Genomic DNA, 15,006 nt, shown 5'->3' with positions numbered 1-15,006 from the left:
CTCTTTGGCCATTTTTTGATTGGAGGTAATTTATTTATGTTGTATGTCGTTATGCTGCTATGTTATTTATGTTATTATGTTTTTTGTCTTGTTTTTTCTTTTTTTGTGTGTTTACTCCACAGTTTAATGTACTTTGTGGGTTATAAATAAATTATTATTATTTTATTATTTAATAATCCCTCTCATACAATACTTTGAAAAAGCTTCTCTCATTAGTAATGATTTGGGGATAAAACAGGTGTAGTTCGAGAATCAATCAAAATTAATCTCAAATTAAATAATAATATTTCTTTAAATAGGTTTACTAAAAATGCTTAGATTTTTTTTAAACAGCCCTAGCATCCTTGGTTCAAATAAGTTCAACCAGGACTGATAAATAAAAAGACGTGAGAGGATAAATTCATTGAAACGAAACGGAACAAAATAATTAAATACAAGTTTTCAAACGTAATCTTGCTTATTGGGCAGCTTGCCTCAAAGGCCTTTTTGTAGCTGGTTCAATACTATTATACATTGGTTTAATAGAATATTTTGTTAGATCATTTTTAATTAAATTAGAGCATAAAGAATTTAGTGAATACTCCCTCAAGTACCTATTTAAAGAAATATGATTATATATTTTGAGACTAATTTCGATTGATTCCCGATCTTCACCTGTGTTACCCCCGAATCTTACTGTTTTGTTCCGTTTGAATAAAATTATCCTCTCACATCATTTTATTTATCAGTCCTCGTTGAACTTCAGCGTAAAGTCATTCATCAAGTAAGGATAATAGGGCTATTTTAAAAAGGTCTTTGAAAAATACATCTTCAATTTTGATTTTCACACTTTAACGGAAGTTTATATATTATATATATATATATATATATATATATATATATATATATATATATATATATATATATATATATATATATATATATATATATATATATATATAAATATATATATATATATAAATATATATATATATATATACATATGTATACATATATATATATATATATATATATATATATATATATATATATATATATATATATATATATATATATATATATATACATATACACACATATATATATATATTTCTGGCGTTGTGCTGAAGACGGCCCTTGGACATGGGAATTCACCTGTCAATACAACTGTCTTGAATCAACTGTCAATTCAACTGTCTTGAATATTGAATTCAAGACAGCTGAATTGAATTCAACTGTCTTGAAAATTCTCTCTATTGTTTCTAAGTTCTGTTTGTTTGACTTTTGTTTCCTGTTAGTTTTTTCAGCTTAGCGTGAGACAAGACAAAGAGAAAAAAAACAGAATAGATGGAAAATATATAATTTGGGCCATTGCTGTCACTTACTTGAAGTACTTTTACTTGAAGTAACTTAAGTAAAATTTTCCATTACTTTTACTTGTACTAAAGTAAAAACTTTAGGGTGTACTTATTACTCGATACTTAAGTAAGATTAAAAAATACTTATTACTTAATATACTGATAATTTACTTGTTTTTCAAATACTTTACCTTTGAAACGAAAATCCCTTGTTTTGTGCTAAATGTTGCATACTGTGGTCCATTTAGGCTATGTTTCTGACATTAGTCTTTAAGTTTTGTAATCTTGTCAACTTAACCAGACTTTTACCATTTCATCCTCTTCAAAATCATATTATTGGTAAAACTACAGAAGCTATGAATCTTTACCCATCTAAATGCTGTCTGCGATAAACAAGTCTGGGGAATTCTAGCTGGGTCCAATGCAGTGGTATTTTGTCAAACTCATTCCGGCAAATTCAGGTATTCAGACGAATCTGACTTCAGATTTGTCACTCCATTCATAAGTTATAGGCCCTACTAAATAAAAGAAAAACTCAAATTTCTTAAAACTGGAAATCCCCTCCCCCTCGCCCTATTTTAGATAGGGTTTGTAATACCAGAATTTGATATGGGCCCTGATCTTAGGCATCTTTGGTCCAGCTTTCATTCGGATCTGTTGCTCCATTCGCAAGCTATACTAAATTAAACAGAAAACTTAAATTTTTTCAGCAATTAAAACCCACTCTCCCTTGTTATATGTGAGCTAGGGTCTTCATCCTAAAACGTGATACGTGTCTTGGTCTTAGGCCTCTTTTGTTTAATTTTCATTCAGATCCATCACTCCAGTCGCAAGTTACTCTGAATTACGCAAGTTACTCTGAATTAAACGAAAAACTTTTCTTTAGCAGGTAAAGCCTCCTCCCTCTTGTCCTATTTGAGCTCGAGTTTTCACCTTTCAACTTGATGTGTCTCATGGTCATTGCCACCTATATTTTAATTTTCATCCAAATCCGGCCGGTGGTTCTTCCGCTATACTCTATTGCACAGACGGAGGGATGGACAGACAGACAGACAGATGGACGGACAGATTTTGCGACGTCTTAGGTAGCCATGTTGGCTCATTGGATCCCAAAAAAGAAAGGAACAGCATATCATCGCCCAGTTATCATCTCCTATTTGGATGGTGAAAAAACACATCAAGACAGGTTTTTTAAATCCACCTGTCCGTCCACTCGTCTGTTCAATCAAGTATAGCGGAAGAACCACCGATCAGATTTGGATTAAAATTTAACTATTTGGATTAAAATTGAGCTTAATTAGGGCGATGGGCAGGGGTTTTAAGTGTTAAAAAAATTGAGTTTTTCATTTAATTCAAGGTAACTTGCGAATGGGGAGATGAATTTCGATGCACATTGAATAAAGATGCCTAAGAGTATGACACGCATCTGGGACGAAGACCCTAGCTTAACTAGTGCGAGGGGATGGGGCTATAAGTGCTAAAAAAGTTGAGTTTTTCGTTTAACTCAGTTTAACTTGCGAATGAAGAAATGGATCTCAATGAAAATTAAGCCAAAGATGCCAAAAGAATAAGAATGAAAACCTTATGGTTTTCCTCAGTGGGCAAGGGAGGCTATAGAAATTATAAAAAACATATGTTTGCTAATCTTTCAGTAAATAGAGACAAGGGAAATTTAAATACTGACCCAATTTATGATTGTCTTTGGAAAAATGAACCAATAATCAATAAGGGAATTAAAATTTTACACACTCACCAGGGGACAAGATTACCTACTAGACCAAAAAGAGTTGCTTCAATATTAGCTTACAAGAGGATTATTTCGCAACAGAATAGTTAACTAAGTTTTAATTTTCATAATTTTTCCTCAGTTTCTTTGATGTTCTCATTGAAGTAACTCTAATAGCTTCTTTTCCCTACGTGGATCAGTAGCATTATTATTGGTGGTGGTTTTATTTATTTTTAGTTTAGTGTTTTTTTTCTTTTTATCTTGTGCTGAGGACGCCTAGTTTTGACACAGACGAAATATCCGCGTTGTTTTAGTCTTTCCTCTCTACTGGCCATAGTCTCGTTTGTTTTTTTTTTGTAGAGTTTTATCTCTCTTTGTTTTTTATTGTCATGTCTGGCCGGTTCGGCTTAAGAACTTTCATCTGTTTTAAAGCCAATCCAAAGTTTCTTTATCTATTTTCCCTATTTTATCCATCATGCCCACACGTTTCAGAATAACCCTGTGTTTTTTCAAACGGGCCAGATTTGACTGAACACTAATCGCCAGAAGTTCAACTCTATAGGCACTGTGTTAATCCTGTCATGTGATCTGTCTGATCCAATCAGGACTTTTTTGACTGCACTAAATTGTTTTGTAAGTCTTTTCCTTTCAAGCCGTTGCGTTGAAACTCAGTTCAGTTTATTTTTGGACTTCGTTGGGTTTGTACCAGTCAAACGAGGGAAACAGTTAAAAACCATAAAATGGAAATTCTGGTTCTTGATTAAGATTTCCGGGAGAAGAATGACGGGGGATGTTTTATAGGCAAGGGAAAGGGTTAAGAGGCCTTCAGAATGGCTATAATAAAAAGGTAGTATGGGCTCGATATCAGATATATATATATATATATATATATATATATATATATATATATATATATATATATATATATATATATATATATATATATATATATATAAAAATAAGTTGTCTGTCTGTGGATCTGTGGATCAGGTGACGTCATGTTTCTGTGTCGGCTGACGTCATGTTAAAAATCTAAAAAAAAGGAAACAAAAAGAAAAATAAAGGAGAAAAACAAAACTAAAAAATAAAAATAAAAAAAAAACTAAAAAGAAAAAAGAAAAAAAAACTAAAAAAACTAAAAAAATGTAAAAACAAAAAAAAACTAAAAAGAAAAAAAGGGGAAAAATACAAAAATTTATTTCATCATTTACCATTTCAAAAACGAATGTATATACAGACTGGGACACCGGAATAAAAATGACGACCGGGACACAGGGAATATAAATGACGACCGGGACACAGGGACACAACTACAACGGGGACGCCGGGGGGCACAGGGGGATATATAAATGACGATGGGGACACAGAGAATGTTCGATTAGCAATCACCATCAACAAAGCTCAAGGGCAATCATTAGAATCATGAGGTATAACTAAAAAAAACTAAAAAAAAGGCAGAAAACTAAAACCTAAAAAAAAGACCAATTCAAAAACGAATGTATATACAGACTGGGACACCGGGACACAAATGACGACCGGGACACCGGGACACAAGGAATATCAATGACGCCCGGGACCCTCAAAGAGAATTCACAGACTGGGACACCGGGACATAAATGACGACCGGAACACATGGAATATAAATGACGACCGGGACACCGGGGGGCACACGGGGATATATAAATGACGACGGCGACACAGGGAATCGTCGATTAGCAATCACCATCAACAAAGCTCAAGGGCAATCATTAGAATCATGAGGTATATATCTGAATACGGATTGTTTTCCCATGGACCATTATATGTTGCATGTTCAAGAGTCGGTAAACCTGACAATCTATTTATATGCACAGACAATGGGACAGCAAAGAATGTTGTATATTCGCAAGTCTTACGTAGTTAAAAACATATATATATATATATATATATATATATATATATATATCTATCTATATTCACAGGTGGGACATAGGGACACAACTACAATGGCGCGTAACTAATATGGCGCGTAACGACTTACGCGCGCGGGGGGGCTTGAGGGGGCGCGAAGCGCCCCCACCGACTAGGTGTTGGGGTGGCGCGAAGCGCCACCCCAACAGCTAGTATATATATATATATATATATATATATATATATATATATATATATATATATATATATATATATATATATATACATATATATATGTGTAAGCTGTGTAAAAATACATAGAATAAGTACTTGAAGTACTACTTAAGTAAAAAAACAATGAGTTCTTAATACTTGATACTTAAGTAATACTTAAGGTACTTGCCAAAATTTTACTTAGGTAGTACTTCAAGTATTAATTCTATGTATTTTTACACAGCTAATATATATATATATATATATATATATATATATATATATATATATATATATATATATATATATATATATATATATATATATATATATGTATAAAACAGAAGAATTTGTGATTTTAATGTTCACACTTCAAAATTCCTTGATCTAGCAACACATTTAACGAATTTAACAGCGCTTCTTAACAACGGTTTACGGCACTTTTAAGCTGAATTAAGGAAACATGTTTGATGGTCATGTTGGTATTTAAATATAACTGCTTGAAAAAATCGTTCATGGTGTGGGAATTGAACCTAAGATTTCCCAATTACTAGCCGGAACTCCCAACCCTTCATCACCAGGCATATCTACTAGCGACCTTTTCGCAGTTTTTAATTGTAGGCCTCGCCATTCTACACAAAACAAATAATTTGAAATGATACTTAAACACAAGATACCGCTCTTTCCGCTAAAGTTTGACTTTGTGTCCCAATCCTTTAAGAGCGAGTCGTGAAACACAAAGGCCGTTCAATTAAAATTAGAACTTTTTTTAAAGGTAGTATAACACTTTTCCATTTTTCCAATTTAATATTTATTTTAGAAAAATTAAGCCTTGGAGAAGCCATTGCCTCTGAACATATTAGTAAAGCCTACGACAAAATTCTGGATATGGTCATGCCTAAGATCATAATCATTTAAACTTCATACCAGAGAATAAGGAAAATTTCACCACCCCCTCTAACTATATCTTGTAAAACACCCTTGTTGCATCTTCATTTTGCAAGATTGAAAAAAAATCGAAAGAATCCTTGCTCTCCCCCCACAATTTCATGAAACGGTGCCGCTTAAAAAAAAAAAAAAAAATAATAAATAAAATCAAATTTGACGAATTGAACAGTCCAAGCAAGAATGGACTTCATCTTAGAATTTCACTTAGAATAAAAGGTAACATATAGCTTCTCCGTAAAGAAAGGACGCTTATAGATTGATTAAAAATTTATTTATGAAGTGCCTAGTAATCTAACGTACTGGAGCCAATTTTGGAGGGAGGAGGGGCAGAGGCAGGGGTGTATTCTCCCAATGGTTTTGAAAATTTAACTTTTGGTAAATACAATTTTGAAATATAGCTTTTCTCGTATTTTTATTAAAAAACAACCTACTTCACCCCCCACAACCATCTAACATCTTTTTAAAAATGTCAAATGTTATATAGTAAATCTCTCGAAAGAAACGGTTTCTGCAGTTTAGTATCCCCGGTTTGGCGCAAATTTTGAAAATATAGAATAGGCTAAAAGTTACGACACATCTCAGAAAAGAGGGTACCTCTGAAGTATTTCCTTCTCCTTACTCAGTTCGGCTATAAGCCCTTGTAGCTTTTTGTACTCTTCATAAAAAGATCTCATTTTTTCCATCTGCATTGAATGAGCCTTCGTGAGTCGTGTTCTGTGTTTTTTTTGAAATTCCACGATCCTGCTTGCTTTGCTTACGGCAACAGTGATCAGTGAAGAAAGAACTTCCATCGGCTCTTTGAAAAAATCAGCAATTTCGGGGGGCATCTAGAAGTAACAGAGTTAGCCATAAAACACACACTATCTACCTTCGATAACAGAAGCATCAGCTAATATAATACTAGACTACCCATCGTGCATTGCTGCAATTTCATAAGAAAGGAAATTCAAGGACCTCCACTGGAAATTTTCCCAATGCAGAAAGCTCCCCCTCATTGGGCAATTCCTCCCCGTGAATTAATAACGATCGGACTTCTAAATTTAAAATATTTAAAAAATTTACTCCACCGACAATTTTCCATCCCGAAAACTCCACCCTGTAGAAAACTCCTCCTTCGTGGACAATCCCTCCGAATATTAAGAACGATCATATTTTTAAGTTTAAAAGTATTTGAAAGAATATATATTGGGATTACTAACTCCCTCTTTACCACCTCAACACCTCCCATTCTAAGTATTTTTGTTCCCAGATCTCTAATTTCAGTCGGCGTGGAAGCATTTGAAAGGTTAAGAAGACCTTAGGGTGTGGGGGATTTTATACTTAATGCCTTCGCAAGAGTGTACTGAACAACTTTTCAAAGTTTCTTGCGTTGAGATTAACAGTGTAGTAATGCATACCGGACACAAAAAAAAACATACACCTTCAAACTTATTTATGTGGCTTTATTTTTAGTAAAGGTTGCCTATAACAGGTTGGCGAACGGGTTCCACAAGTTTTCATTTACGTTAGACCCAAGTGTCACCATTTTGAACCAGCACAGATGTGTACTGTCAGTGCACTTGCGCATTTATGGTGCAGGGTTGCGACCCCGGCTGGTATATCACTATTTGCAGTGATTTTTATATTGGCAACACAAAAAATGACTAAATCAGAGCAGTATTCCCTCCATGCTTTCGACAACATAGGGGGTGTACAAATCGAGCTACTATCCCCACAAGACGTTATTACGTACAACTGGCTCAACTGACGCAATAGCGCACCTTTAACAGTATAGTACACCTACGTAATCGGGAATGTTTTCTAGGAGATGCAGGTGTCTCTTACGTAATAGATTTTATTTACTTTTGGTTGTTAAATAATAGTTTTTTATTGTTCCGTAATAGGACGTTTTAGAGTCTCCTAGTCAAGCGGGAGTTTTATTAGGACATTTATTCTTCAAGATGTTGTCAAGACAAAACAAGACATTTTTCTTAAAGACGTTTTTTTTCATGATTTCTTTAGTTTTTACGTAATTGGGAATGCCACCAGTGTTAAGAATAACGTATTCACATGTGACACACTTTTTCAGGGCCCACGCAGAATCCCCCCTTGTAACTGAAGAGAACACACAAGTGGGTGTTACGTAATGACAATGAGCACGTGGGCTCTTACATAATACTTTAAGAGATTTCATTTTCTTTCACGATGTTTTTGTCGAGGAACCTTTACTAACTGCAGATTTTTTGTCGGCATTAGGATTTAATAGGGACTCTCCCTCAAGTGAACTGTGCCTTGGACATCTGGACTATGAAAGTCGTTCTAACATTTCGATTCGAAGAATATATTCTACACGATCACCTATAGGGGAGAGTGGGGTTAGTTCGGACGGAAATTTTGGGTTGGTTGTGGCTTCTACTTCAGTCACTTTTTTAGTTCCGTTCTTGGCTAAAACGGAAGAGAATGTGTTGATGCTCATTGAAAATTTTTGCAGATTTTTATCTTCCGTCTTTTAGCACTAAACTCAAATTATTCCTGTTTCATAAATGTCTGAAGTCACTCCATCGTGTGGGGTGAGTTCGGACTGTATGGGGGTGGATTCGGACAGCACTAAATTTTCAATAAAATGCAATGTACTTAAAAATTTGGATACATAGAAATCTTAAAATCCAATAATATGTAAACAAGTGGACCCTCTTTATCTCACGTTGTAGCAGCTGAGGTCGTAATGGAAAGTGAGGCCTCGCTTTGTCCGCTCTGTCTCGCCGGTAGCACCAGGCGATGGGAGCGCAAGTATAATGCCATTTGACGACACAAATGTTTTGTCCTCGATATCTGGAAAGACAAACCATGCTCCGTTTATGCGCAGGAAAGAGACTTCCACGTCACTTCCACTTTTTCCTTTGATTTGGCCAATATAGAAAACATCACACTTTTCACAAGAACAAAGCTTTCAACTCGAGCATTTTCTATGTCAAAAGGCTCAAAGTCCTCTCCAAGCTCTCCACAGTAAAGAGACTCGTCGCTTGATGAATCATTCAAGGCAGCTAATCTGGAATAAAGCTCTGCTCCGTCGTTTTCGTCGTCGTCACTACGGGCTGCACTGTTTTTGCGTTTCATCGCAGATTGCTTCGGTGGTCTGATCTTTTTCTGCCGTATAGCTGTAATCTCTTCCTTTTCTGATGTGTCTGTTAAAATGCGACTCTTGCCTCGATTCTGATTCCTGCGACCAGAAACAGAGCTAGCTTCAACTCGGGGGAAGGTTCTAACTTCTTCCGGAGACCTAATCATGGAAGAAGCCGGTGAGGATACGAGCTCGGAGTCAGCCTGTAACAGAGGACTTCGTGAAACGGTTGTTGTATCTAGGAGCCTGTTTGTCACTAGCGACGGTGTAAAAGCTCCCTCCGGAAATATGTCGCGATCGAAAGAAAAGATGCCAGTGGCTTGGAACGCATATACAATGTTCAACGCACTAAATTTCTCTAGGAAGGGAGCCCTGCTGAGCAGAGCTACTTCGTAAATCGAAATACGCTGGCCGGGATGTAACTGTAGCCACTCATTGAAGCGCCCTTTTCGTGCGTTCTTGAAAGGAGAAAGAACACCTACGTAGAGTGGTTGCAGTTTATGCGAACAGTGAGGCGGAAATGTCAAAAGTGTCACAAAATTTTCCTTGCACTGTTCGATCCCCCTTACATCGAGGTGGCTGTCATGGTTGTCCATTAGCAGGAGTATCGGAGTCTCTGCATCTGGCTTGGTGATCTTCGTAAAATATCTCACAGCTTCCAAGAATAAGTTACCATTGACCCATCCACTGGGGTGAGCAAGTCCCAGGCAAAAAGGGGGGCTATCGCTAATCATTCTAGGTACAAAATTCACTCGTGGAAAAATGAAAACCGGAGGGATAGTTGCTCCAGACGCACTTGCCAAACAGACAGCAGTTACATTTTGACCTCTTTCCGCAGACTCTGTCTGACCAACTTGTTTTTGTCAAGTCGGCGCTAGGACTTTCGGCGGTGGAAGAACCGTGGGTATGCCAGTCTCATCCACATTCCAGATGCGATCGGGTGTCAGCTTGGCTCCAAATCTCCCATAGACATCAAGCAGCTTATCAAAAAACGTCTGAACTACAGGTTTGTTGAAGCCGGAGGCTCTCGCCTGACTTGTGGGTTCCGGCTTCCTGACTGAAATGTCTTAATTCCGTTTAAGAAATGCAAGAAGCCAGTCCTTCGACGCTGCTTCGTTTTCCGTCCAAGTTTCTGGTACAGAAATGTTCTTTACATGAGCGTGAGGTCTTTTTCCATGTTTTCATTTGAATGCTAATACCAGAAAGATGGCAATATGATTTATCAACGGGTAACGTGTTACCAGAACCATAAGTAAGAAGTCGATCCTCGTCATCAATTATTAGTTTTATGTTTGAATTCTCTTTGAGCACCATCATCTCTGCAAATGTTACTCTGGTATATCCATCACTGGGACATTGGAATTTTTTCGATTCTCCAAAAGAATCTAATATAAAACCCGTCAAATGTGCACGCATTGCGCCAAGTATGTCAATCCCCGGTAGTTTCGTAATGCCCTCGGAGGATCAATGTGCTCTTGCGCCTTGATGCTTACGTTACACCTCATTGACTTCAATACCAGCGTACCAAAACCAATTTGCACTAAGCTACATTTACTTAGCTATTAATCATTATGAATTACCAAATGTGAAGAATAGCACTTGCTAAATCATATGCAATGAAACGTAACAACCACCTGTGTGTAGAGCCAAATATAAACAATGTAGCAGCGGACCAAAACCTAGAACTACTAAGCTACTTTTAGTTAGCTCTTAATCATAATGAATTTCCATATGTAATCAATAGCACTTGCTAAACCATGACATAACAATTACCTGTGTGAGTAGGGTAAAATGTAAACACTCTTCGTAAGCCCTACAAAAAGGGACAGTTGACATAAAAACTACGTCATTGACGAGGTCGTTTGAACTTCCATATGCAAACAATTAGCACTTGCTAAACCAAAACGTATCAACCACTTATGTGTAGCATAAAATGAAAACACTCTACCAGCATGCCAAAACTATCTCCACTAAGCTACTTTTAATTAGCTCTTAATCATTATGAATTTCCACATGTAAACAATAGCACTTGCCAAATAATGATTTAACAACCACCTGTGCGTAAAATTTAAACAATAGCAACAATAGCAACGTACAAGGCCCTGAAGAAACAACTCAAAGAAAAAACGTCTTCAAACGTTTTGAAGAAAAATATCAGAAAGAAAAAGGTCTTAAAACGTCTTGAAGAAAATAACATCTTGAAAAATGTCTTATGTCTAGCAAAAAACCTATATTATCTGCATTTAAATTTGCATAAGTAAACAATAGCACCCGATAAAGGATAATATAACATTCACCTGTGCGTAGAGCGTAAAAAGTAAACACTCTTGCGTAATCCCAGTAACAGCGTTGGAAAACCTGTGTGCTCTACTAAGCATTTCTCAAACATCCAATAGCCAAGAAAAATGCCGGTACCAGGAATCGAAGGGGTTACTTGTCGCTTGAACGTAGAGACCAATTAATATTATTGTTTTGCTATTTCATTCATTAAATAACTTTCTCTTAAAGCATGAAACGTTCATAGATATCAGTTAGGATAGATTTTAGTCAAATTAAATTAAAAGAGAATCAAACCAAACACATTTTGAATTACAATTATTTATCAATGACTAATCCGAAAAATCGACATTTGAGAAATAATCTATATATATATATATATATATATATATATATATATATATATATATATATATATATATATATATATATATATATATAATATATATATATATATATATATATATATATATATATATATAGATAAGTTGTATGTTTGTGTATTTGTCCGGCACGACGCCCATCCCTTTGGTTGACTATACTTCAGAGTCTTTATTTTGAAAATTAAAACATTTTTCATGTGAATGACGTCATATTCATATGTGAATCCATATTTAAAGAGCACAAAAGATACATGATAGAATTGCTATGACGTTATACATTGTATAAAGGCATTATATTCAGACAAAATTTTTCTTTAGTATATGCTAAGAGGAAGACCCAAAAAAAAGATACCGTGTAAATGACCTTACAGGTGAATAAACATAAAATTTTGAAAAACAAAATTTAAATTTCATGAGGGGGCATCAGGATTTTAGAAATGCCTAGGCGAGGCATGGTCAAAATCGGTTTAGAGCCACTGGTCTATATGGAAGACTTCTCTTATTAAGTTGGTTTAATTTTAAAAATATGCAAGAAAAACTACGAATATGAGTTTTTTAGAACTCATAAAGGCTAGAGAAGACAAGGAGGTATTGCTTTTTATAGAATAATTTTTCCTCTAAACCATATGCACGTTCTCTAACACAAACCTAATTAACGAGGTTTTGTTATTCTTGCCACACAACTTAACAGACATCTTCATAGGTTAAATTCACTGAGGAAATATAGAAGATCCCTCGGGTGCAGCAAGTCCAGACCTCTAATTCACGCCTAATTAAGAATCTCTTGTTCCTCAAGTTATTCTTGCATTCATCTCAGGCTCACAAGACCATCAGACTTTGAATGCATATAATTATCTTGCTTATCCTTGGAGAGTACAATCTATACAATAATTATTGTCAAATAGAAAAAAAAATAAATAAAAAACAGGAATGAGACGGAAAATCCTGTCACCAGACTACACATGAGAAGATATGGACTGATTTTTAATTGTTGACTGATATCTCTTAGTGCCGGTGTTTTTTTCTCATTTTTATTTCCAGTTTTCACCATACGTTAGCTTTACACCAATTTTAATATTGGTTCTATATGAATCTCTTGTTGCGTAATTTTAGTCAGGAAACTGGTACAGTTAATTTCCGCTGTTCCTCAAGTTTTTGTGCATTCAAATTCAAATTGAAAATTCAAATTCATAATTTGGAGAATTATATGGATCCTCGAAGAGCAAAATATATATAGTAATTATAGTCAAATGAATATTAAAAGAAAACAACAGGAATGAGAAGGAAAATTCAGTTGACCAGACTCTATACAAGGAGATGTTAGAGAGAAAATTTCCTTGTGTCCAAAATCAATGGGGGCAGCAATGCTACTGCCTGTGACTGTTAGTATTGCTGCGTAAAATGTATATAACAGGCGCCCTTTCTTTACATACTGTAAAGTTATTGAATCAAATGGAATAGTTGTGGGCATTAAGTCATGGCTAATTGTAGAAAAAGCCAAGACAGATAGTCCAATTGAGTGAGAAGAAAAACCTGCCATTAATTCCCCCCTCATTAGGATTGCATAAAAAGGAGGCTAGTTCATTTGTTAATAGGTATGTATATTTATTATCAGCCCACGCTTCGTTCCTAGGGCAGTAGAACCAAGGTAAATAGTCATAGAGCTAATATAGTGAGAGAACCTACAGTTTTCCAAGTGTTTGATTAATTTGGCTTGGATAAACGGCAGAAGTATGCGGGTGCCTCTCTTATTGGACCAATGCACGGTTTGTTATCTTTTAGCAAGTCATGCCTGCCAAGAGTCTCAGGCAGATTGACCCAAGAATTTAGAATTGAAACATGAGACCATGAATTTCGCCTAGAATCAGAGGCAAACAAGTAATGTAAACAAGTAAAGTCAAAATTGGGCCATTCTGCAATGAGCATCAGGCAAGGCAATTGATTCAAATTATAAACTTAGACCTGTTTTTGCATACATACTGTTTTTATATACTGTACACTCTGTATACAGTCATACGCTTAGAGGCGAATGCGCCACGGCATGGCAGAATAGTTTTCTGAGACTGAAAGACCATAGAGATGGTTTTTCGATAATTCTTAGCCCATTTGGTAATCTCAGAGTATTTAGCCCTATTTAACCTTATTTGGTTTAATATTGCTACTTTGTAGCACAAAAGGGCAGAAATATCGACACTTTGCTACAGTGTAATCTCTTTCATTACTTAAAAAGAGCAATAGAACAATAAATTTCGATTCACATGGGCTCTCTCTTGGGATTACCCACTGGTTGGTACAATCATCTCTAAGAAGAAACAAACATTAAAATATTTTTTTGGAAAAAAACCCAGTTTTTGTGCTTTTGTCGCAAGGAGTTTGAAACCTTTGATCTATGGTTTTCGAATATGCTGAACTCATTAAGATCATATCCTTTATGGAAAATATTTCTCCCCCTTTTCTAAGATTATTCAAACTTTTTTTTTACCTCTAATGAACAAACATTCACATTTTTTATACAATTAATGTCATCAAAATACCGTTTTTTTAAAATAAAATTTCTATTGGCACGGTCTATTGGCCTCCCTAGATTTTGAAAATACCTTTTTGGGGTATCTTCATGGAAAAATGTGTGTTTGGCCTTTCGTTGAAAAAAGACAAATTCACCACCCCCTAGATTTTGAAAGATACACACACCTAAATTTCGTGCATTGACGGTACTGCTTACTTACAACTTTACTTATAGATAACTACCATAAACAACATGCAAACACAGTAACAAAAATACATATTTCTTTGTAAATTAAATAAGAAAACCTAGTTTTTTTAACTGAAAGTAAGGAACGACATTAAAACTTAAAACGAACAGAAATTACTCTGTACATGAAATGGGTTTTCTCCTTCGCAATCCCTCGCTCTTTACGCTAAAGTTTTTAATTGTTTTAAAAATTAGAACTGTGGTAAAGAGTCAAACTTTAGCGTAAAGAGCGAGGGATTGCGGAGGGGAAAACCCATTTCATGTTCAGAGTAATTTCTGTTCGTTTTAAGTTTTAATTTCGCTCCTTACTTTCAGTTAAAAAAACTAGGTTTTTTTTATTTAATTTCTGAACGTTTTTGAATTAATACATATTTGATTTT

General features: G+C 35.2%; 2 protein-coding genes across 2 annotated transcripts in view; one reads left to right on the top strand and one right to left on the bottom strand.

Moving 5' to 3' along the window:
* LOC136034535 (uncharacterized) overlaps nucleotides 1–7,241 on the bottom strand; it is a 40,366-nt gene extending 33,125 nt beyond the window's left edge. The window contains exon 1 of the mRNA XM_065715764.1: nucleotides 6,709–7,241. Within this exon, the coding sequence (XP_065571836.1) occupies nucleotides 6,709–6,941 (233 nt within the window). The 5' untranslated portion in view covers nucleotides 6,942–7,241. The remainder of the gene's footprint in view (nucleotides 1–6,708) is intronic.
* Nucleotides 1–15,006, top strand: part of LOC136034542 (E3 ubiquitin-protein ligase MARCHF6-like) — a 289,901-nt gene that overhangs the window by 215,447 nt on the left and 59,448 nt on the right. The window lies entirely within an intron of this gene.

Source organism: Artemia franciscana, chromosome 13 (assembly GCF_032884065.1).
Source record: "Artemia franciscana chromosome 13, ASM3288406v1, whole genome shotgun sequence".
NCBI lineage: Eukaryota > Metazoa > Arthropoda > Branchiopoda > Anostraca > Artemiidae > Artemia > Artemia franciscana.
This window is presented reverse-complemented; position numbering and strand designations above follow the sequence as displayed.